Source organism: Mus caroli, chromosome 2, assembly GCF_900094665.2.
Source record: "Mus caroli chromosome 2, CAROLI_EIJ_v1.1, whole genome shotgun sequence".
NCBI lineage: Eukaryota > Metazoa > Chordata > Mammalia > Rodentia > Muridae > Mus > Mus caroli.
The window spans coordinates 99,353,773-99,376,977 of NC_034571.1; the positions used below are offsets into that span (position 1 = coordinate 99,353,773).

The 23,205-nt window shown below is 38.4% G+C and overlaps 2 protein-coding genes across 7 annotated transcripts in view; one reads left to right on the forward strand and one right to left on the reverse strand.

The window, feature by feature from the left end:
* The window catches only part of Elp4 (elongator acetyltransferase complex subunit 4), a 202,605-nt gene extending 184,400 nt beyond the window's left edge, over positions 1-18,205 (reverse strand). For 3 of the 4 annotated variants that reach the window (XM_029471296.1, XM_029471291.1, XM_029471298.1), the window contains exons 1-2: positions 17,916-18,161; positions 11,030-11,065 (exon numbers count right to left, since the gene is read on the reverse strand). In XM_029471296.1, coding sequence (XP_029327156.1) covers positions 11,030-11,065; positions 17,916-18,135 — 256 coding nt within the window. In that variant the 5' untranslated portion in view covers positions 18,136-18,161. Of the gene's footprint in view, positions 1-11,029; positions 11,066-17,915 lie in introns of all 4 variants that reach the window. The other variant, XM_021154303.2, reaches the window with a different exon arrangement.
* Positions 18,206-18,278: 73 nt separating this feature from the next.
* Immp1l (inner mitochondrial membrane peptidase subunit 1) overlaps positions 18,279-23,205 on the forward strand; it is a 56,909-nt gene continuing 51,982 nt past the window's right edge. For all 3 annotated transcript variants that reach the window (XM_021154315.2, XM_021154310.2, XM_029471328.1), the window contains exons 1-2: positions 18,279-18,385; positions 21,974-22,079. The gene's annotated coding sequence lies outside the window, so the exon portion shown is untranslated. The remainder of the gene's footprint in view (positions 18,386-21,973; positions 22,080-23,205) is intronic.

Sequence of the window (23,205 nt, forward strand, 5' to 3'; positions counted from 1 at the left end):
CGTTGAAGAATTGAGTTGGAATTTTGATGGGGATTGCATTGAATCTGTAGATTGCTTTTGGCAAGATAGCCATTTTTACTATATTGATCCTGCAAATCCATGAGCATGGGAGATCTTTCCATCTTCTGAGATCTTCTTTAATTTCTTTCTTCAGAGACTTGAAGTTCTAATCATATAGATCTTTCTCTTCCTTAGAGTCACAACAAAGTATTTTATTTGTGACTATTGTGAAGGGTGTTATTTCCCTAATTTCTTCCTCAGTCTGTTTATCCTTTGTGTACAGGAAGGCCATTGACTTGTTTGAGTTAATTTTATATCCAGCTCCTTCACTGAAGCTGTTTATCAGGTTTAGGAGTTCTCTGATGGAATTTTTAGGGCCACTTGGTGGCTCACAATCATCTTTAACTCTAGTTCCAAGGTACCCAACATTCTTCTGATTTCTGAGGCTAACAAGCATGCACATGCTTGATACACATACATGCATGCAAAGCACTCATATACATAAAGTAATTAAATTTAAAAAGAAATCCTGGCTACTTTCTGTCTATGTCCTTAGAACTTGGATGGGGTTAAGTTTGAAGCTAATGGATTGATTTGTTTGGGAGAAGAAACATCAGGACAGAATGGTATTCAGGCTAGTGCTAAGAAAACAGCTGTAATTCTTAAGGACACCAGCATCACATGGGATGTGAAACCTATTTTCTTGCAAGAGGACAATAGGAATGTGTTTTCTTGGGATAAGGCCAGAGAAACTGGTACAAATGTGGCTCACAGGAGTAAAACTAGCAGCACAACTAGAAATGCTTTCTTCATCATCTTCATAGTACTGGTTTTGTAAGCAAAAAAGAGGCAAGACAAAGGGGTCATGGAGACAGCTAAGGATATAAGCTATATGGCAAGGACAGAGACCCAGCAGATAGGCCTTCAAAGGACAGTAAGTAAAACTATGAAGGTGAACTTTCAGTTGCAGCTGAGACCCAGAGACATTAGAGATGCCAGGACCATGGGATGCTCTCCAAGAGGAACTATGAATAAACCCATGGGAGTATTTGTGTGTTGAGGTGGCAGAGTTGAAGGGCTGGGACTATCCAAGCCATTTTTGGAAACTAGCCAATTGCACTATGGACCCTAAATGCTGAACATGGAGCTGTACAATTTGGCTTTTTCCTGTTTTGCTTTGATGGATTATTTAATGTCTTAGTTCTTCCTTTTAAAAACACCAAATGTTTTCTCTATGCTATTATAGGTTGGAAGTATAACTTGTTCTTTAGTTTATAGGAGTTTGCAGTTAAGGTATTAGATTTTTTTTAAGTGGTAAGTTTCGTATAGACTATATGGGATTAAAAAAAAAGAGAGAGAGACTTTGGTGGAATTAAAAGGTCTGAGTCACTAACATAAAGCATAATTAAAGACTGTGTGTGTGTTTGTGTATGTTTCGTTTCAATTCCTTTCCTTTCCTTTCCTTTTCTTTCTTCCTTTCCTTTCCTCTTACTATTTTCCTTTTTCCTTTCTGGACTAAATTCAGGACCTTGCACATCATAGGCAACCCCTTTACTACTGAGTTAAACTTCCAGTCTCTAGTCTTAATTTAACGAACATTGTTTCTTGTGTTGACACAGAACATTGATAGTTCTAAGTCAGATCTATCATGTTCAAATTTTTATATTAGTTAATTATGGAAAAAGAATGGGAAGGGTCTGTAAGAAACACTAAATACACAGACACCTTAGAACACTATGATAGTAATTTCATCAAAATAGTCAATTGTGGCCCATATTAGAGAAAAAGCAGTAAAACTGGAGAGTACAAAGAGTTAAAAATATTTTAAAATGTAAAACTCATCATGACTTAATGATTATGTGAAGACAAAATTACTATGGAAATGATAAGAACAAATCTTTAGACATGGCCAGCAACCCCAGGAGTCATTTGCTTGGTGAAGAGTGTGGTTTGGGGGATGGCAGGGCATTCTCAAGCTTTATACCTTGAGTCCCACAAAGGGAAGAGACTTCGGATGAAGCTGACTTCTGACTGGATCTGAGATGCACTTTCTACTTGAGGAGGCCTGTCTGTTGCCAGTGGGTAGGCTTGCTTTGCTGACGCCCTTTTGCTGTCAGTACAGGTTTTCATGCATGTACTTTTTCCCTTCATTTTCCAATCTGTTCTTACACTTTAAGTCTTTTTCATACGTCTCACATCTACAACAACATTTATCTTGTATGTTGTCATGTCCTGTGTTACAAACATTGAGTTCAAAGCTAAAAAATGGTTGAATCCAAGATTTCTGTGGCCTAACAGTGCTCACCACAATTGCTTCAAAACAGAAGTCAGGTGATTTGGAAAAGAGCGCATTCAGATCTGGTTGTCTGGTCCAGGTTAGTGCTTCAGCATCACTGCATGGTACCATGATAAAATAATTTAAAAAGTATAAAAAGCTTATTTTTTAAAAAGTCAGAAAGTAACTATTTTGAGCTTGTGGAACATATGGTGAATGCTGCAACTGTTTAACCCTGACTTTGAAGCACAAAAGCAACAGAAATTATACAAAAGTAAATTAACATAACCCTCTCCAGTCAGCTTTATTATGAGAGGTGGGTGGCTTACCAGTAACTGCATAAAAAAATATTCAAAATTTATGTTTAGAAGAAATATGTAGCTCAACAATTTCAAATGGGTTAAAAACATCATATGATATTCTAATATCCCACAAGAGGAAACCCTCAAGCTCTCAGTTTTTTAGTATCATAAGAAATATTAGGTTAAAATTATAAAGCACGTAATGGGTCAGTCCTGAGGTGATTCCCATAGTCCTGTTTCTCGGTCTTTCACACCATTTTAACCTTCAGTGAATGCAGTAGAACCTGTGACTTTCTACTAAGCAAGGGAATGGAGCAAAGGAGACAGGGTATCCCTTGTTTCCTAAGACTGCAACATTATCTACCTTGCTGAGAGGCATTCTCTCTTGATAGTTTTCAGGAAACTAGAAGCTATCTTGTGAAATGCCCTGTGGCTCAGAGAGCTAGCAAAGATCTGAACATTGCTGATAGGGATGTGAGCCTGGAAGCTGTTAGTCTACAGTCACATACTCAGATAAAAAAATCCAGCCATAGCCTACTGCCACTGTAGAATTCCCAGCTAAGCTGTGACTAGACCTTTGACCCACAGAAAAATGTGTGTTGTTGTAAGCTACCAAAGTTTTGTTAATTATTGGTATACAGTAATAGGTAATTAAAACAAAAATATTCTAACAACTACAGGTGGTCTTCAACTTACTGTGGTTCAACTTAATCTTCTAACTTACAATAACTCCACAGAGAAGCATCTGTACTTGTACAGCTAACTGGCCAACAACATATGTTACTTCTACAAGTAAAATCATGTAATATGGGACACTTTTAAAAACAATATTCACAATGTAACATATTTTGATTAATGACAACTTGTATAAAAGCCTGTCTTGATAATCAGCATCTCTACAAACAGATGAAGATTTCTGCTAACATCATCTGCTAACACTTTCACTTTTCAGTTGTTGCAAATGTCCCTGAGTAGTAAATGGTGTGAAGCGATTTCAGTACAAATCATCTTGAAACCTGTCTGCGTACTGTTATGGGTTGGTTTGAAACATTCCCTCACATGTCATATATCATAGGCTTGGTCCTCAATGTAGTGGTGTTCAGACATGAAGCCTTTGGAAGGCAATTAAACAACAAGGGCTCTGCATCTTCAACATATCAATCCCCGGATGGACCCACAGTTGTATGGACTATCAGGAGATCTGATATGTGGATCTCACTGGAGGAAGGTCCAATGCTTGTGTGTGAAAGACATATTGTGCTGTGCCTCCTCCTTTCCATTTCCTGGCTCCAGTAGGATGAACAAGCTCCTCTGCTGTATCATCTCACTGACACTGAATTCTGCCTCACTTCAGGTCCACTTCAAAGGAGTCAGCTGACCATGTGCTGAACACATTGAAACTATGAGCCAAAATAAAGCTTTCTTCCTAATTAGTTGATTTTTCTCAGCTGTTTTAACAGAATCAAGCTTGTATTATGAAATTTACCTTTTGTGGTTTACTCCTCATAGGATGGCCGTTCATACATTCCTATTTAGGTACTTTGCAATATTCTGAAGGCAGAGACTATTTTGGAGTTTTGTAGTAGCACTCACTTTTTCTAGTTTCCATAGTTACACTTTATTTGAAACTATAAATATATTGCTTTGAAAAGGTACAAGTCACGCATACAACTGCTTTGATAATTAAAGAATAATCTGGTTCATGAGAGAATGGTTTATCAATTCACAATAGAGACAGGAGAAGACTCAGAGGACAGTGTACCTGCCACATATGCAGGGAGATCTGAGTTGGGAGCCTTGGCACCCATACAAAAAATCCAGTTGTAGTGATATTCATTTGTAACCCTACTCCTGGGTGTGAAACAGCAATCAATGGTCAGGAACATAACTAACTGTGAGCTTCAAGTTCAATGAAGAAACAGTATTTTAAAATATAATGTGGAGAGGAACCAGAGAGACAGCTCAGAGGTTAAAACCACTTGCTCCCCCTTCCAGAGGTAGATTACCAAAACACAACCATCCGCAATTCCAGTTCTAGGGACTCTCACACACTTTTCTATATCCTCAAGCACTGCATAAAAATGGGGCACCACAGACATACGTGCAGGCAAACAGCCCTATACATAATGCAAAAACACAGTAAAAAATAACATTGAGGATAATCAAATCAGACACCTGAAATAGACCTCCACACTGCTCCCCAGGCATGTACACACATACATGCACATTTGCACCCACATGTGTATGTATGTAAATAACTAAAATATACTTGTACTGGCTGGTCCCAAACTCAAGGGATCCACCTGCCGAGGCTTCCAGAGTGATGGGGTAAAAGGTATATGCCACCATGCCTGACAAGATTTTAGCATTTTAAACAGAAATGTTCTGCTATAATAGAGAAATATTGACCATGTAAAATATGAACTTTTACCAATCTGTAACTGTGTCTTCATTGTACACTAAGTAAAATCCTTCACATTTAGAATTTTGAAACCTCAGTTTAGAAAACCCAACATATATATATATATATATATATATATATGTGTGTGTGTGTGTGTGTGTGTGTGTGTGTGTGTGTGTGTTTCATCATTCCTCAAAGAGATATAACTCCTATCCCACTGTTTACGGCTGTTAAATAAGGCATTCAAGAAAGCTACAGGATAGTGTCTAGGTTGGAATCTGTGGTCTTCTAGAAATTGGACTATGTTTATCTAGGTTCTTCTGTATTTTGATGTTTCTAGAAACCAGCTGTTTGTTATTTTGGTGGGTTGCCCTTTACTTGTGACTTATGGTTTTTGAGAGGTTTTTGTTTTGTTTCGTTTCTTGTTTTTTTTTTTTCTTACAGTTTTTTTTTAAATTTATAATATTTTTATTACATATTTTCCTCAATTACATTTCCAATGCTATCCCAAAAGTCCCCCATAGCGCCCCCACTTCCCTACCCCACCCACTCCCCCTTTTTGGCCCTAGGGTTCCCCTGTACTGGGGCATATAAAGTTTGCAAGTCCAATGGGCCTCTCTTTGCAGTGATGGCCGACTAGGCCATCTTTTGATACATATGCAGTTAGAGACAAGAGCTCCGGGGTACTGGTTAGTTCATATTGTTGTTCCACCTAAAGGGTTGCAGTTCCCTTTAGCTCCTTGGGTAATTTCTCTAGCTCCTCCATTGGCTGCTTGTGGACGTTGTACATCGTGGTGCGGAGCCTAGTGCGCACCACGATGTACAACGTCCACAAGCAGGGATTCAAGAAAGCTACAGGATAGTGTCTAGGTTGGAATCTGTGGTCTTCTAGAAATTGGACTATGTTTATCTAGGTTCTTCTGTATTTTGATGTTTCTAGAAACCAGCTGTTTGTTATTTTGGTGGGTTGCCCTTTACTTGTGACTTATGGTTTTTGAGAGGTTTTTGTTTTGTTTCGTTTCTTGTTTGGAGGTATTACTTTCATATTTTTGCCTTGAATCTTTTTAAAATTGTGTATTTATTTACATCCCTGCTTGTGGACGTTGTACATCGTGGTGCGCACTAGGCTCCGCACCACGATGTACAACGTCCACAAGCAGCTGCATATGGCAATCACTAGATGGTCCATCCTTTCGTCACAACTCCAAATTTTGTCTCTGTAACTCCTTCCATGGGTGTTTTGTTCCCATTTCTAAGAAGGGGCAAAGTGTCCACACTTTGGTCTTCGTTCTTCTTCTTGAATTTCATGTGTTTAGCAAATTGTATCTTATATCTTGGGTATCCTAAGTTTCTGGGCTAATATCCACTATCAGTGAGTACATATTGTGTGAGTTCCTTTGTGATTGTGTTACCTCACTCAGGATGATGCCCTCCAGGCCCACCCATTTGCCTAGGAATTTCATAAATTCATTCTTTTTAATAGCTGAGTAGTACTCCATTGTGTAAATGTACCACATTTTCTGTATCCATTCCTCTGTTGAGGGGCATCTGGGTTCTTTCCAGCTTCTGGCTATTATAAATAAGGCTGCTATGAACATAGTGGAGCATGTGTCCTTCTTACCGGTTGGGACATCTTCTGGATATATGCCCAGGAGAGGTATTGCTGGATCCTCCGGCAGTACTATGTCCAATTTTCTGAGAAACCGCCAGACTGATTTCCAGAGTGGTTGTACAAGNTTGCAATCCCACCAACAATGGAGGAGTGTTCCTCTTTCTCCACATCCTCGCCAGCATCTGCTGTCACCTGAATTTTTGATCTTAGCCATTCTGACTGGAGTGAAGTGGGATCTCAGGGTTGTTTTGATTTGCATTTCCCTGATGANTAAGGATGTTGAACATTTTTTCAGGTGCTTCTCAGCCATTCGGTATTCCTCAGGTGAGAATTCTTTGTTCAGCTCTGAGCCCCATTTTTTAATGGGGTTATTTGATTTTCTGGAGTCCACCTTCTTGAGTTCTTTATATATATTGGATATTAGTCCCCTATCCGATTTGGGATAGGTAAAGATCCTTTCCCAATCTGTTGGTGGCCTTTTTGTCTTATTGACGGTGTCTTTTGCCTTGCAGAAGCTTTGCAAATTTATGAGGTCCCATTTATCGATTCTCGATCTTACAGCACAAGCCATTGCTGTTCTATTCAGGAATTTTTCCCCTGTACCCATATCTTCGAGGCTTTTCCTTACTTTCTCCTCTATAAGTTTCAGTGTCTCTGGTTTTATGTGGAGTTCCTTAATCCACTTAGATTTGACCTTAGTATAAGGAGATAGAAATGGATCAATTCGCATTTTTCTACATGATAACCTCCAGTTGAGCCAGCACCATTTGTTGAAAATGCTGTCTTTTTTCCACTGGTTGGTTTTAGCTCCCTTGTCAAAGATCAAGTGACCATAGGTGTGTGGGTTCATCTCTGGGTCTTCAATTTTGTTCCATTGGTCTACTTGTCTGTCACTATACCAATACCACATCAGAGGCTCTGTGGCTCTCGCCTGTTCCAGAGACTGCTGGCCTTTGTATTCCACACTCTCACCTGTGCAGACTGCCCTCCGAGGAGTCCCGGAACTAAGCTGGCTCCCGTGGAACCTGAGGCAGAAGCCTCTCAGGCCGGTCGGACACCTGTGCTCTGACCAGAAAGGTGGCCGGTTGTCTTCTTACAGTTTTTAATAACTTCTTTTTACACCGTTTTTAAACAATAACTGTGAAGTTTCTTTCCTGTCTCTTTGGTGTTCTATGTGCTTCCTGTATCTATATGTCTTCCCTTAATTTAGAGTTTTCCCTATGATACTGCTGACAATCTAGTCTTTGCTAATGACTCTGGACGCTTCATCTTCTATGCCTATAATTCAAGGATTTGCTGTCTCAAAGTTCCTGCATGTCCCTTCCATTTTTTTCTATATTTATTTATTTTTCTATAATCTTTACAAGTGTTATCCAGTTCCTATACTCTATCTTCAAATCCTGATTGTCTATTTTCTACTTGACCCAACATTCCCAAAATAATATAGGCTACTGCTATTACTCTTAGTTGCCTACAACTAGTTATCTTATTGCTGAAGATGCCATAGTTTCTGCCTGACACTTGGAGGAATCAGCATCTTCCTCCCTGAAGACTGGCTCTCTATTTTCTCCTAAAAACCAAGCTGCTAATAGAGAAAAACCATCAAGAGCCTTATCCAGCTGCATAATCTACAAAACACAACAATGACCAATCCAGCATGATATTCCCAACGGTCCAATAGTGGCACATCCATCTTGGGAGTAACCAACATTTGTGTAATTGGGCTTATGGCCTGCTCAGCAGGAGGGAATTCATTCCTGACACAGTAAATTTCGCCAACTAGTCGTGTCTGGTGAGGTCATGGATCCTAGAGGAGAATCTACAACTGCCACTTTCCTAAACCACTATAATTTCTAACTGCATTCTAAATATATTTTAAATTTTTGTATATTTTATGTATGTGTGTTTAGCCTACATACATGTCAGTGTAGCACTTGCATAGTCAACTGATGTTTGTGGGCCACTGTGTCAGGGCTGGGAATAGAACTTGGGTCTTCAGAAAGAATCATCAGTGCTCTTAACAGCCAGGCCATCTCTCTAGTCCCTAAGTACTTATTTTTATACCTAGAGATAAGTATATCTCTTATTCCCGATCAAATAAGTTTCTTCTTGGAGCAAATAGAGACTACTACACAAACTCACAAATATAAGAGAACTACTGACCATGGGGGCATCCAACCTCAACTAATATATCTACAGCACAAACCCTATACTTAAGGCTCAGAGAACACTGTAAAAGAAAAGGTGGAAAGACCAGAAAAAACAAGGAACCAGTACATCTGCTAAAGTCTCAGAATATAGACTCTTCTATGTCTGACAGAGAAGTTGCACCCATGTAGTTTTAACAAAATGGTTTCCTAAACAAGACCAGTCAGTTGACATGCCAATGTGGATGAGTGAAATTTTACAACTCTCCACTCCTATATTGAAGAACTATAGGCAATCAACAGCTGCTAAGAGATGGAGATTCAGTCTTCTCTAGAGGTAAGCCCTTTGTAATCTAGTTCCAAATGATCAGCTCTAAACACACATTCACTCTCTCACACACATAATTTCAAATGATCAGCTCAAAACACACACAGACACACACACAAATGATGGTTTGTATATGCCTGGCCCAGGAAGTAGCAAATTAGGAGGTGTGGTCTTATTGGATCAGGTGTGTCACTGTGGGCATGGGCTTTAATACCCTCATCCTAGCTGCATGGAAGCAAGTCTTCTCCTAGTGGCCTTGAGATGAAGATGTAGAACTCTCAGCTCTTTCTGCATCACGCCTGCCTGGACTCTGCCATACCTTGATGATAATGTCATCAACCTCTAAACCTGTAAGCAGCCCAATTAAATGGTGTCCTTATAAGAGTTGCCTTGGTTATGGTGTCTATTCACAGTAGTAAAACCCTAACTAAGAGAGAGAGAGAGAAAAAGAGAGAGATACACATATATATGTGTGTAACAATTATTGAAGAGGTCATAATTTGAGAGAAAGTAGACATAAGAGGAGCTGAATAGGGTAGAGAGAAAAGTGAGCATGAGGTAAATGCAAAATACTTAAGCATGAAATTCTCAAAACAATTAAATATTAAAAATGTCTCACTCAAAAACCAAATTTATGTTTCTAGACTTACAGTGAAATTCTAATGCTGGCGTTCTTATTATCTATGTGAAAGTGGAAGTTACTCTGCCCCACAAATCTCATTTTATGAGTGAAATACAGATACTATGAATTTAACAGATCATATTAAGTAAAGAAAGAAGCATCTATAAAGTACTTTACATAATACATGACCTACAGCAAGACCCAAATGATGGACAATTCTCCAACTAGTAGCATTATCCTTCAGTGATTAAGCAGAGATAGGTAATGAGATGTTAGAGATAACTTTGAATTTTCCAGGGTTTTAGCTTCACTAGGTAAATGCTGTATGTATGTGAAAATTTAAGGACCATCACTTTGTAATATAATCCCTCTTAGAGAAAATCTTCCAAAAACATTTGTAACAGTCCCTTGCTATGTAAAAAAAAAAAAAAAATCTATTAACATACTTTTATTGGTGCTGGTACTAATAAATGTCTAGATCATTATATCTCATAGTCTCAGTTTCCTGACTATAGGTCTTATTAAACAAGAACTCTTCTATAAGTTTTAGGCAATGAAAGAGAAATGCCACCCCATGAGGTGTCTCAAGAAGACATGGGGAGAACAAGGAGTCATCCTATGTCTCACAGATAGGTAACCAAATGATTCCCATTTAGATTAGGGACATTTTGAGCTGCTAAAATAGGTATTTTCAATTTTAATTGGGTCATGCAAAAATGTAGACTAGCTGATTGAAGACTAAACTAGAAACAGTAGATATGTTGCAAGCAAATAGGTTAAGCATTAATAAGAGAGAGCTTTCACTGTGGAAAATAGGGGGCTTACTATAATTTAAAGACTATGATCTATGCTGGAATATGCCGTAATGGGCTGTATATTTTAATAAGAACTATAATCATTTTAAAAATGGACAAACATCTGGCCTACTTTGCCATTTTTCATTCAATAAAATAACAAAATCTATGCAATGTATTACACATCTATACACACATTTATAGTATACACATTAATTCTTCCATTTCTCCAGCTCAATCGCTAAAATTCACCTCTTAATATTGAGAATTTATAGTTTCAAAAAAAGCAACTGAAACTTCACTTTAAAGTTAATTAAATTTAAAACAGAGCACAGTGAAGAGTAAACATTTTAAATGTCAGGAAGTACATTTTCAGATATGTCTGTCCATCTCAATTTTGAATTTAAAAAGTATTGGATAAGTTCCAATGTGACTTTACATCTGTGGAAAGCTCATCATTGAAATATCCAGTTTCAGAGTGAGAAACTCATAAAGTCATTAAGAACAGACAGACCTGGCTGGAAGGATCACATGTGTTTTATACTAACCAATCAGAAGAAGTGTTCCAACAGCTAACCCTCCACCTGAAAATGACAGAGAAGAAGAATTAATCACTAACTTTTGAGTTAGATTTCATCAAGAACAGGGATCTCAATAACATTGGAAGCTGCTGCTGTAAACAATATTTGAATTACTTTTGCATAGTGTGCTCAGTGGCTTATTAATATATTTACATGTTAGCAGAGTTACTTACTATACATATTTACTTTCACAATTTGTTATAGTGTCCCCTTTCCTCCTGACATAACCAGGAGGCACTCAATACAGCTGTGATTAAACACCGCAATATTATATTTAACACTTGCTAGTAAATTAACAAGACCATGTCATGTATACAGAGAATGCTAAAAGTTCTACTTTCAAATTGAGTAAGTCTCATAGGAACTAAGAATTCTAATTATTTTTTAGAAAACATTATATCCAAAGTCTAGAAATGTTTAAATATAAAATTAATTTTTGTCAATTCAAATAAAAAGGAAAAATAAAAAATATATTTTCATCAATATTAGAATGTGTTCTTTTAAGTATTTTAACTAGGCTAATATCATGAATATATACTTCAAATGGTGAGTCATTAAAATTAACTTTTAAGATACTGGAACTATGCTAAAGAGGTAAGGGAGTCCACTATGAATATATTGCTGTTCGTCTCATTTGTAAAAGAATTAATACTTGGAATTAATGACTCAAAAATAACAAATACACTTTAAAAAGATATCCAAAGAATTCCTACAAATATATCTGTTGTATTATTCTAAATGTATTCAAAGCTGTTGGACAACTGAAGACAGCGTTCTTGGGAAGGTTGGTTTTAAGGTTCATGGTGGGATGAGGCAGTATTTCCCTTTGCAATGAAGTAGCATGGAAAACACAGCATGCTCAGTAAGAGATGCTTTTGCTATTTCTGCAATTCTTTTCATAGCAGAACACACCACTAAGGATGTATTATTACTTGGTAAGTCGTGGTGACTGTAGCAGTAACCAAGGAACTCGCTAAGCAAAGCAGCATATACACCTGACAAGGGGGGGAGGTTGTTTTCTGGAAAAATGATCTAAACAATGCTCTTCTGATGCTAATTCAGGAAAATGTCACTCAAAATTATAAATCTGGGTGGGGGGAGGGTATGGGGGACTTTTGGGATAGCACTAGAAATGTAAATGAAGAAAATACCTAATTAAAAAAAATCCTTTTATTTTTAAAAAATCTTATGTTTATGAAAATCCTAATTCTTGGAAACTTTGGACAGTCCTGATGATACTATCAATAGGGATAAACTTAATGACTTTTGACAGTCAAGTTAATATCTTATTAGGATTTCCCTTACAAAAATGCAAGTTGTTTTCTTTTTTCCCTAATGAGCTACAGTATGTAATTCACTTTAACTTTAGACCTGTGAGAATAACAGGGGTTCTATAGGAGTCCCTGAAAATGCTACAGCCAGAAGAGAAATGAACTGTAAGAGGCAACAAGGAAACCTGGTTCATCATGATTTGCTTAGCCAGGGTGGGTCACCAGAGTCTGACACCAGGCAGTTTATTTTAGACATATTCAAGTATAGTATAATTTTCTAAGAGTGTTTCCTTGTAACATTTGTCTCAGGTCCAGGTCTACAATAAAGCTTAAGGTGTGACCACATCAAAACTCTCTTGCAAATTATATGTGACACTACCTCTATTGTGAAGATGGGTTCTATAGCTTTAAGAACCTAAGATATGGAGTGGTCTCTGACCTAGACAGCAGAGAGGTCAGCTAGCTAGAAAGTGATGATGTAGATAAAACTACACAGTGGTGCCCTAGCCAGAGTGATTACTATAAAAAGGTTGGGTGATTTTTCTGGTCTACCTCTCTAAGCTTTTCTTCCTTATATAATTTTCAGTGGAATAGAAGGTAAAGGCGCAGAAAGTAAAGTTGCTCAGTAGGCAGAGGACCATTTGACGTCTTCCTTACGGATGGTTTTTATTGACTGAGAAGCAATGCTCAATATACAGGTCTAGGGAGGAAGGATTTAGGATAAGCATAATAATCACAGATTACCAGGCTGTTAATGACATCTACTCACAGCCTTCTGGGTGAGAAACAGCCCTTCCTTGAAGAGACAAATCTACATGCTTAACATTCTTGGTTTCTCTAGTGCTTCCTGTAAGCATGAGGACATTATGATCCCTACAGGGTTCATTGTGAAGATTGCTCCATATGGAATAAGTTTATTGGTCATATAAACTTAAGGGTTTTTATATTATATTATTATTATTATTGTTATTATTATTATTTTGAGACAGGGTTTCTCTGTGTAACCTTAGCTGTCCTAGTACTAGCACTATAAACCAGGCTGGCCTTGAACTCAGAGAGCTACCTCTGCCTCCTGAGTGCTAGGATAAAAGATGTGTTCCACTATCACCTGGCATAAACTTAAAGTTTTAAAATAAAGCTTTTGCTGTGCATGGTAGCATATGCTTCTAATCCCAGTACTTGGGAGGCTGAGGCAGGATTCCCAGAAGTTTAAAGTCAGCCTGGGCTAGAGATTCTGTCTCAAAAACAAATCAAAAAACAAAATAAATTTAAGGAGACAAAAACTTCACGATCTTTTTTCAAAATACCCTGGAGTAAAGTATTTGTATACATCTTTCTTGATACACTAAAGTTGTAGATGGAATTTAACCCAAAGCTTGAGTCAATATATAGTCAAGACTCCTCCAAAATAAATAAATAGACAGATAAATGAAGTATCCTTAACTATCAAATTAATACTGCTCATCAAATTAGATTGTGGGGATATTGTTAATTTGTTTATGTCTTAAGTTATCTAGTATTCTGGCCTAGGATTAAGACAATTGCTGACTGGGCAAATATGGAAACCAGAGCTATGAATAGGGGTAATGGTTCTGGAGATTAAATCATATGAAATAGCTTTACATAATAATAGAAAGAAGATATATTTTCTTTAATTGTATAGCTACCTAAAATATAATAAAAACTGTCAAATACACAGCCCAAGCTTAATGTATATCATTACACTACAGGTGACAATGTACTGAACAAATAACTTGATTTATTATTTAATATCAGTTTTGGAATCAGTGGCTACTACAACAAGCTTCTCCAAAGAATTTTTGCTAGACTTTATTTAGCACAAACCCAACTACTGTTCAAACTGCCCAAACTGAATAAACTCTGAACAAGAGAGTAGGGGTAATGAGCCAAATACTCGAAGTCAGGCTTCCTTTAAGAACGTCTCAAGACTGCCTACAGTTTTTCCTTGGAAATTCCTGAAGTATCTATCCAGCCAGGTTCTTTTCCTTTTCTAAAATGTATGTTATTTACCTATAGTGGCCTCAAATAACAATATAAATGCCCTGAAAGAGACAAAGTTGAAAGCCTGGACTACTGGACTGGATACATAGATCAGTGGTTAAAAGCACTTGCTGCTTTTGTAGAGAATCCAAATTCCATTCCGAGAACGCACATAAGGCCACCTACAACCACCTGTAACTCCAGCTCCAGGAGATCCCTATGGTCTCTTCTGGCCTCTGGGGATACCTGTACTCATGCAGAAGTCCACACACATACATAATGAAATCCCCTAGACTCAGAAAGTCTAAATGAAAAATTGTAAAACTGAAACATTGCCAATTTAAGAAATATATATGAAAATCCAATAATAAAATGACTGGATCATGGTCTTTAAAATGCTGAAAAGGAGAATTTTCAAATTTGTAAGATATTTTGAGATAAGCAACAAAGGTAATGAATTACCAAATAGCTAACATTCAATCAGTCTATATGCTGGATTTCAAATATATTTGCAATTATGTTTAAAATTACCCTAATATCAGGTGGCAGCAGGAATGGTTCACTGTACCACAGAGTGGGTATAATGCAATATTACTTGTTATTCGGCCACAACGTCACAACATTCTTAATATTCCACTATTATTACATTTTATCACAATAGGGTCATACTAGGCTTGCCACAATCTGAATCAAATAACGTTTGAAAGTAACAACCCGGGTTATGAGATGCTTGTGGTTATCTGAATATACATAAGCAACAGATGGTTCACATCCAAACATTTTAATGAAAAACAAATGTAAACTTTTTGCTTCAGGAGACACATAGGACAAGAAATCAAGTTACAAAATGTCATTAAGAAGTTAATAACGTCTTAATGTTCAAGTTAACAACTGAAATACATCTGGGTATATTTATTATTCCAAATATAGTAGCTCCTATTATTACAGCCATCTGAATCTCTATATATTTTGCAAATCAACTGCGATAATGCAAAACATACATTTCAGCAATTGCTACTATTTTAATTTTCTTAGTGAACACTAATTTTTACCATGTTAGACTCAAATACTAAACTCCTCCACTCTTCAAGCATCTCTGCAAATTTCAAAATGATTGTTCAAGCATACGTCTCCATAGAAACACAGATGAAAAGGTGCCCTCAGTTCTTTTTGGCAGGTGTGAAAAGGCTATAGTTAAATATTTAATCTTAAATTCAGTAAACTATCAAAACTCCCTGAAAATAGTTCTTGAAAATTAGCAATAGCCCTGGTGTAAGTTCTGAGATGATTAAATATGAAGCTAAACATGAGCTCTGATGGTCTGGAGTTTGGGGACTACTCATACCATTACATTTCTGAATCAATTTTTGGAGCTCAAATGCCAAACTCCACTTTTCATACTTCACTATTTCCTGTTTAGGCTTTTTTCTTCTTCTTTCAATCAAGACCTTATTAAGAACTTACTGAGTGCCAGGCTCTGGTCTAGGCACATTTTACTATTTGTAATGAGGAAATGAAGGGACAATACTGAAAATGCAGTCCTTCTGCTTGATGAGTTTGATTACTATCAACTGCATAAAGGCACCTACCCCTATTTAATTAAGAATACAGACATTTAAGAGGTAGAAAAGATAGGTTAGTCTGTTAGGAAAGATCTGCTGTTACTAAATCTTACAGATTAGTTTCTTTCTGGGTGAGAGTTCACTAAAACTGGCAAACTTTTCTAAGCTTTGGGTTCAAAACTAGGATAACTGAGGCCAAACAGGAAAAAAAGTGAAATACACATTTACTGACTATGCATTTTGCATCATGTTTGCAGTATCATACAACTGAGTGGGTTTGAAACAATTATGTCAAACGACTGTAAATCTATGTAGAAAACAATCAAGGTACATTTAGGACATGAAATCATAGAATCAAGAAACCACGCTGTTCCTGATGCATTGTCTTGTTGTTCCTTGTCTTGTGACTTTCCTTTTTGCTAAACTCACTTGAAAAGCCTGGAGCAGAACCCAGAGAAAATGTCAAGTGAAGAACAAGAATAAGCAATGGTAAATGCAATATGCAAATGCACCAGGTTTAAAGGAAATATAAAAAACACTATGAAAAAGGGTTACAAAATGTAAACACACGTTTCCATGAAGCAGCAGTCAGACAGAAATGTAGCCTGTCCTACTAACCTAACTAATCAATCCTTTCAACAAATCAGTTCTATGAAACAAGTATACTCTTCAGTAGGCTTTGCATTAAAGATTCCAGAGATGCTGGGCAGTGGTGGCGCACGCCTTTAATCCCAGCACTTGGGAGGCAGAGGCAGGTGGGTTTCTGAGTTCAAGGCCAGCCTGGTCTACAAAGTGAGTTCCAGGACAGCCAGGGCTACAGAGAGAAACCCTGTCTCGAACCCCCCCTCCCCAAAACAAAACAAACAAACAAAACCAAAAAATTCCAGAGATGATAAGAACATATTTAAGAAACTCGGGTGGCAGGGGTCCATCCCATAATCAGCCACCAAACCCAGACACTATTGCATATGCCAGCAAGATTTTGCTGAAAGGACCCAGATAAAGCTGTCTCCTATGAGGCTATGCCAGTGCCTGGCAAATACAGAAGTGGATGCTCACAGTCATCAATTGGATGGAACACAGGGCCCCCAATGGAGGAGCTAGAGAAAGTACCCAAGGAGCTGAAGGGGTCTGCAACCCTATAGGTGGAACAGCAATATGAACTAATCAGTACCCCCAGAGCTCGTGTCTCTAGCTGCATATGTAGCAGAAGATGGTCTAGTTGGCCATCATTGGGAGGAGAGGCCCCTTGGTCTTGCAAACTTTATATGCCCCAGTACAGGGGAATGCCAGGGAGTAATTGGGTAGGGGAGCAGGGCGGGGGGAAGGGCATAGGGGGCTTTTGGGATAGCATTTGAAATGTAAATGAAGAAAGTATCTAATAAAAAATTAAAAAAAGAAAAAGAAACTCGGGTGGGGGGTGGGATGTGGAACTATCTGAATACTAAGGACTGTTATTTCTTTCAGTCAACAGGCATCTTTAACATCCACTCTTTAGAGCCACACCGCTCTACCATTTAAGATGAGTAGCCAGGCTGTGGGAAAGAGGGCAATACTTTCAACTTTTTCTAAAGGAACCCTTCTTTAAAACTCTAAATATTTTTTGTGGGTTAGTCCCAGCTTTAAGCTACCCGGGGTTGGAAGGAAGGAGTCCTAAGACACCAGCAGAGGATCTTACAAGCCAATTCCTTTCCATATATGTTTCTTTTTCAGTAGTAATCATTTTAGGGTAAAGGCATGTAGGGAGTCCATGGTCATCTAGAAATGAGGTGCTGAGCAGAGAAGGGTAAGGAGTCTGGGTCTTAAGGCGGGCTTAGCGCACACATCTTGACACTCCATGCAAGTTTCCTCCCAGTCTTCCTCTGTCAGGGCAGGCCATCCTAACCATGCTTATGAAGAGGAGAGGGAAAATGGAAATGGGTGCGTGGGGCCGGGCCAGGCACAGGGGTGACGGGCTGCCCAGGAGTCCCTCCCCCAAGTTTCTCCTGGAACGCGCCCACATATTTATTCTGAACCGACCTAAGAGCTGGTCCAGGGCTGGGAGCCCGGTTGACACCAGCAGTTGTCCATTCCGCACCGACGGTCGCGTGCCAGCAATGGACAGCAGCCGAGGGCCCCCTCCGGGGCCTCCGGAGGCCTTGCTCTTCCTTTGGAAACTAGAGGTGCCGCCCTGACCCGCCTCGGACGCCACAGACCGGGAGCTGAGGGTACCCGCGCCGCAGGTGTCTGCCGCCGCCATCTTGAAGCTCCTACGATGACCCAATCGGAACTCTGGGAACTGGAGCGGGGGCCTGTCAGAGCCAGCCCCAAAGTCCCGCCTACACGCCATTGGCAGCCAATAGAACTGAGATTTCCTTGCAGGTCAACCAATCGCAAGGCCTATTGCTGAAAAGTGCGGTACGTAAAGCCGGAGGGTTGTACGCGGCCCAGGTGAATCGGGTCCGTCTGAGTCCTGGCCGAGGAACTTCTGTTGGTGTTTGGGGCCGCAGGTGGGTACCGTCCTTCCGCATTGTGCCGAACGTTCCTACGTGCCTACGTTCACGAGTTAAAAGGAAAGGAAAGAGAAGCGATTCGTCCCCAGGGCTTCTAAAGCCACTGGGAGTTGGCGCTCTCCCCTGCTATTTAGCAGAGAGACGCCTCTCTTTGCCTCTCTCACCTCTCAGGTCTCTAAGGAAAGTTATTCCCCATCCCTACTACCCCACCACTACCCCTCCTTGAAACCTTGATTTCCCGAATGGTTGAGCTGTCTGGAAAGGAGTAACGGTGACTTCAGTGGCTGGTGAGCTCTTGGGCTTAAGGCAGTGAGAACCCAGGGTTAGGTGGGTTGGGTGGTAGACTTGACTTAGAAACTTCCCGTCATGAACTTCGAGACCATTGAGCTTTCTTCCCCTACTCTCACAGACTATACCTTTCTGACAAGTCCCCGTGAGCAGTTTTTCTTAATTTTAATTAGTGTTTCTGGAAATCTCGGAGGGTCTTTCCTAAGCAGTGTGAATGGCAAGTGTTACTCTGACAACCCTGTTCACACATTTAATTGTCACTTCTCCAAAGCAGCTGCAAATAACGGAAACTACTTGAAGTTTCTCTCCCCTAAATCTGAGTGGAATTAGATGTATTTGTACCTTATTTTCCTAGTAATTTGAATCTGAATGGAGAGGGTTTCTATTACACTATGAGTTTTATTTGTGGTAGAAAAAAAAAAAAAAAACCCATGTAATTCAGACCTGATTTTTTTTTTTCATATGTGAACTAGAGGAGGAATTGGTTAAGTGATTTCTTGAAGACATCCAAGATAAGCAATGTTTGAACTGAAAAAGAGACCTAAGTCAATACTTGTGTCACTGAATTACTGCTGACAGTGATGGGTGATACATGATATATGGATTGATTGATTCATTCATTCATTCGTTTATTTTGAGACAGGGTCTCACTATGTAGCCCTGTTTGGTATATAACTCTCAGAAGTCTGCCTGCCTTTGCCTGAGACTTACAGGTGAATGCCACCACAACACCTTTACTTATGGTTTTTTTCTTTCCATTCCCTCTTTCCCTTCCTCCTTCCCACCCTGTCTTTTTTCCTGCATCATACTCGGGCTTGGGCAGGAGACTATAATTCCAAACAGTTGGAAAAGGAGAATCAGTCAGAGTTAGCATCAGCAAAACAAACAAATAATAATAAAAAACTCCAAACAAATATAAGAGAATCATATGGGGGGGGGGCAAGCAACAAAGTCTGTGGTTTAGCAGCACATCAACCAGAGAGATTTGATAAAGGTTGCTTGTTTTCATTTCAGATTTGTCACCCGTAGGTGCAGCACATGCCTTTATATTTTTAAGGCACTCAGATAACTGCTAAGCACTTGCTTTCTGCTTAAACCCAATCTTGTGATTTTTATACAATCCTGTCATTTTATTAAAATGGTGGATTCCTTCTCTAATAGCAAATAAAGAATTCCTATCCTAGTTCCCAGTCTTTGTAGTTTAGTTGTCAAACTCCTTTTAGGCAGATAATATACTTTGTTTCGTTTGATTATCCTTTATTATTCTCAGTAAAAACCCAACACCAGTTAGAGTCACAGCAGGAAGTATGACAGTTACCGTATATTTGTGTTTGGTCTTAAGTGGATAGCTCTGAGACCAAGTAGTAAGTAATTTAGGTTTAGCAGACAATAAAATCTCTTGAATCTTCTCATCTCTTCCATGAGTGAACCATGAGGCTGGCATTAATGGTTGAGCACAGCTTTGCTAGAAGCTGAGATTTAATTTCAAATACTTTTTATATGTTACATCATGGTCTTCCTGTTCCTTTGAGCCATTTAAAAGTGCCAGTTATGTGACACTTCTTTGTGTTGCCCCACAGAAGTAAATGGCAGCTGGAGGGTTATACAGCTGTCAGCCTGTGTGGTGGACTCTTCTATCTTTCTCCGTTATATATACTTTATATTCTAAAACCCCTCAAGGTCTCTAGTATGGTCACACTCCTCACTGTCTCCAGTGTTTACTTAGTTTAAAAAATACTATTGTTTGAAAGCAATTTTTGAAGAAATATTACTAAAGTTGTCCTTTTGAAGCAGACTCTGCTGTAGGCATGATCCTGGGAAGAGAAGACCACACAGTCTCTTTTAAGGCAACACCCCACATCCTATTGCCAAAATCTACAAGAACTTCCTAGGACTGCCATAACGAACTGACATAAACTTGGCTGTTTGCAGAAAATGTTCCTTTTCAGAACATCAGAGGTACCAACTATCATCAGGGTGACCTGAGTCCCACCCCTACAACCCACGTGGTAGGAGAGAGCCAGTGTGAACAAGCTGTCCTCTCACTTCTCTTGCCGTAGATGCTATGACAGGCACTCCTTTCCCAATAAGTCTATGTTTCATAGTACACTAGTACCCTTCATGTTAATAATAGTACTAGCAAGTGCTAAAGAGACGAATTTCTTTCTTTCAAACTTTATATTGCAAATTGTTAGGGATATTGTATGTGTGCATGGCACATTAGTCATACTAAAGTCCTATTGACTTAAAAAAGTTTGTTGCCTAATATGTACATTAGTATTAGTATATTAGTATATATTAAAATAGTAGTGGCCTTTAACTGATTGAAACAAGAGTGAAATGAGATTTAGGTGATTGAATATTGACTCTAAAATGTTTAGGGCGGCTCAGATGCTTACATAACTAATAAAATACTTACACGAGCACATATAAGTGTCTGGGAGACTTGCAATACACTGAGATTCAGATTAGTCACAGTGCCTGCAAATAGAATAAATATATGTAAGCAGATAAAATCCCTCTAAATTATATGTATTTGAAGTTGGATAAGTATCTTATTTGTTGTGAACTCTGAAAAGCCATATGTGCAAACACATACAAAGCAAACTTTGACATTTCACATAGGAATAGAGACAAAATAATTTGTCTTTAAGTCATAAGAACTGATATAGAATTATTATAGCTAACTGTATCATAGGTTTTAACATTAAAATATTTTGCCTTTCAATTGCTCATGTTTTTTTTTTCACAACAGCATTATAAACTATTTAGTACTGTATTTCAATTTTATGATTAGCCATACATGGTGGCTCAGTGTCTTTAATCCCACCACTCTGGGGGCAAAAAAAAATCTCTGAGTTTGAGGCCAGTACAGTCTACAAAGCAAATTCCAGGACACTCGGGACTACATAGATTATGTAGGGAGACCCTGTCTCAAAAAAGAAAAACAAAAAAACAAAAACAAAAAACACTAGATATGCATACTGACCTGGAAAAGCAGAAGGGTGGATGGCAGCCTTATCAACTCCCAAAACTCTGAGCACAGAGCTTCTTAGCTTTTCATATAACCTGTCATGTCTTCTAATTTCTTCCTTAAATTCTCTCTTGGATAAAAGACTTTAATAGTCCCATTTAATAAAGGTCCAATGGTATTGAATATCCAAATTCAAGACTCCTGCTGCCCCACCAAAAGGAAGACACAACTCACTGAGAAATATCTGCTCCTACTTTACAGTAACTTAGCCCAGCACTGGACAGAGACGCTTTCACATTCACAATTTGGATTTACTGCTTTAGGAATCGGAAGCCATGGATGACCCACACACGCTTTGAGACCTCCTTCAGATCTGGGGTTTCCTGGAAACCTACCATAAAGTTGAACAAATTGTAGAGCAGACTTATGGTAAGTAGAATTTTTAGAATTCAAACACCCCTTGATTTCCTTTATGGGTTTCATATTCAAGTTAAGTCCTTGGCTGTTGTAAGGCTGCTCCCTGCTGGACAAAATGTGACTTTCTAAAGAGCACTAAGGGCACTAAATAGGTGAGCAAAGAACTGCTCTGTGCCCCACCCCCTTGGTGGGGGCGGGGACATTGTTATAGTCACAAAAGTGCTAGACTGTTGCCACCAGGTTAATAATCTACTGAAGTCTGATGAGAGGACGATCTTCTCTTGTTTCCTTATTTATTGGTTGTTTCTTGTTTAGGGGTGTCTAAAAGTTATAAAAATAAATATTCAGAGATACCTGTCAGTATGGACCTTAAATGACTTCCTCAATTGTATATCCTTTGTGTGTGTGTGAGTGTGTGTGTGTGTGTAAGTCAGTATACTGTTATAGTAATGATAGTTGTAACAATTTTACTTCCATATGCTATTGGATAGAAAATGATTTGTGTCTACACAATACCATTTCCCAGCAGTTGAAACTACTTCAGTGTAATTTAAATTAGATCATATTGGATCTATTTTGAATGAGCAACTTGTGTTTTATATTTTAAAGTACTGGTAATTAAACATTACTTGGTCTCTACCATGTTCCAGCCACCATGTTTGCTCGAACATACGGAGTATACCTACACAGAGTCGCAGTAGGTCAGACTTCAAATATTTTATCTGCAGCTAAGCTATCATAGACCCTTATCATATATGTATACAAAGTCCTAAAGTTGATTTAAAGCATATGAGAGAAGAAAGAAACTGTCTTCTTACCTTCAAGCCAAAATTTTTTGGGGAGTACAATCTGCACAAAATTATCTGGTTATAATCTGGGACTTTTAATGTAAGTGTACACTTTTTGTTTGAAAAGAAAAGAGAGGCAGAAATAATATTCAATACATAAGTGAAAGTGGAGCAGAAAAATTGAACTTATATTCTTTCAAGGTCTCCTGTATTTTTATAGCTGTTGTAAAACATGTCTCCTATATTTTTATAGTTGTTGTAAAACATGTGAAGTCCATACTTAATTGGAATTATGAAGAATTAGTCATAGTAATAGTTCTTTGTTAATAAAATATTACTATAATAATTAG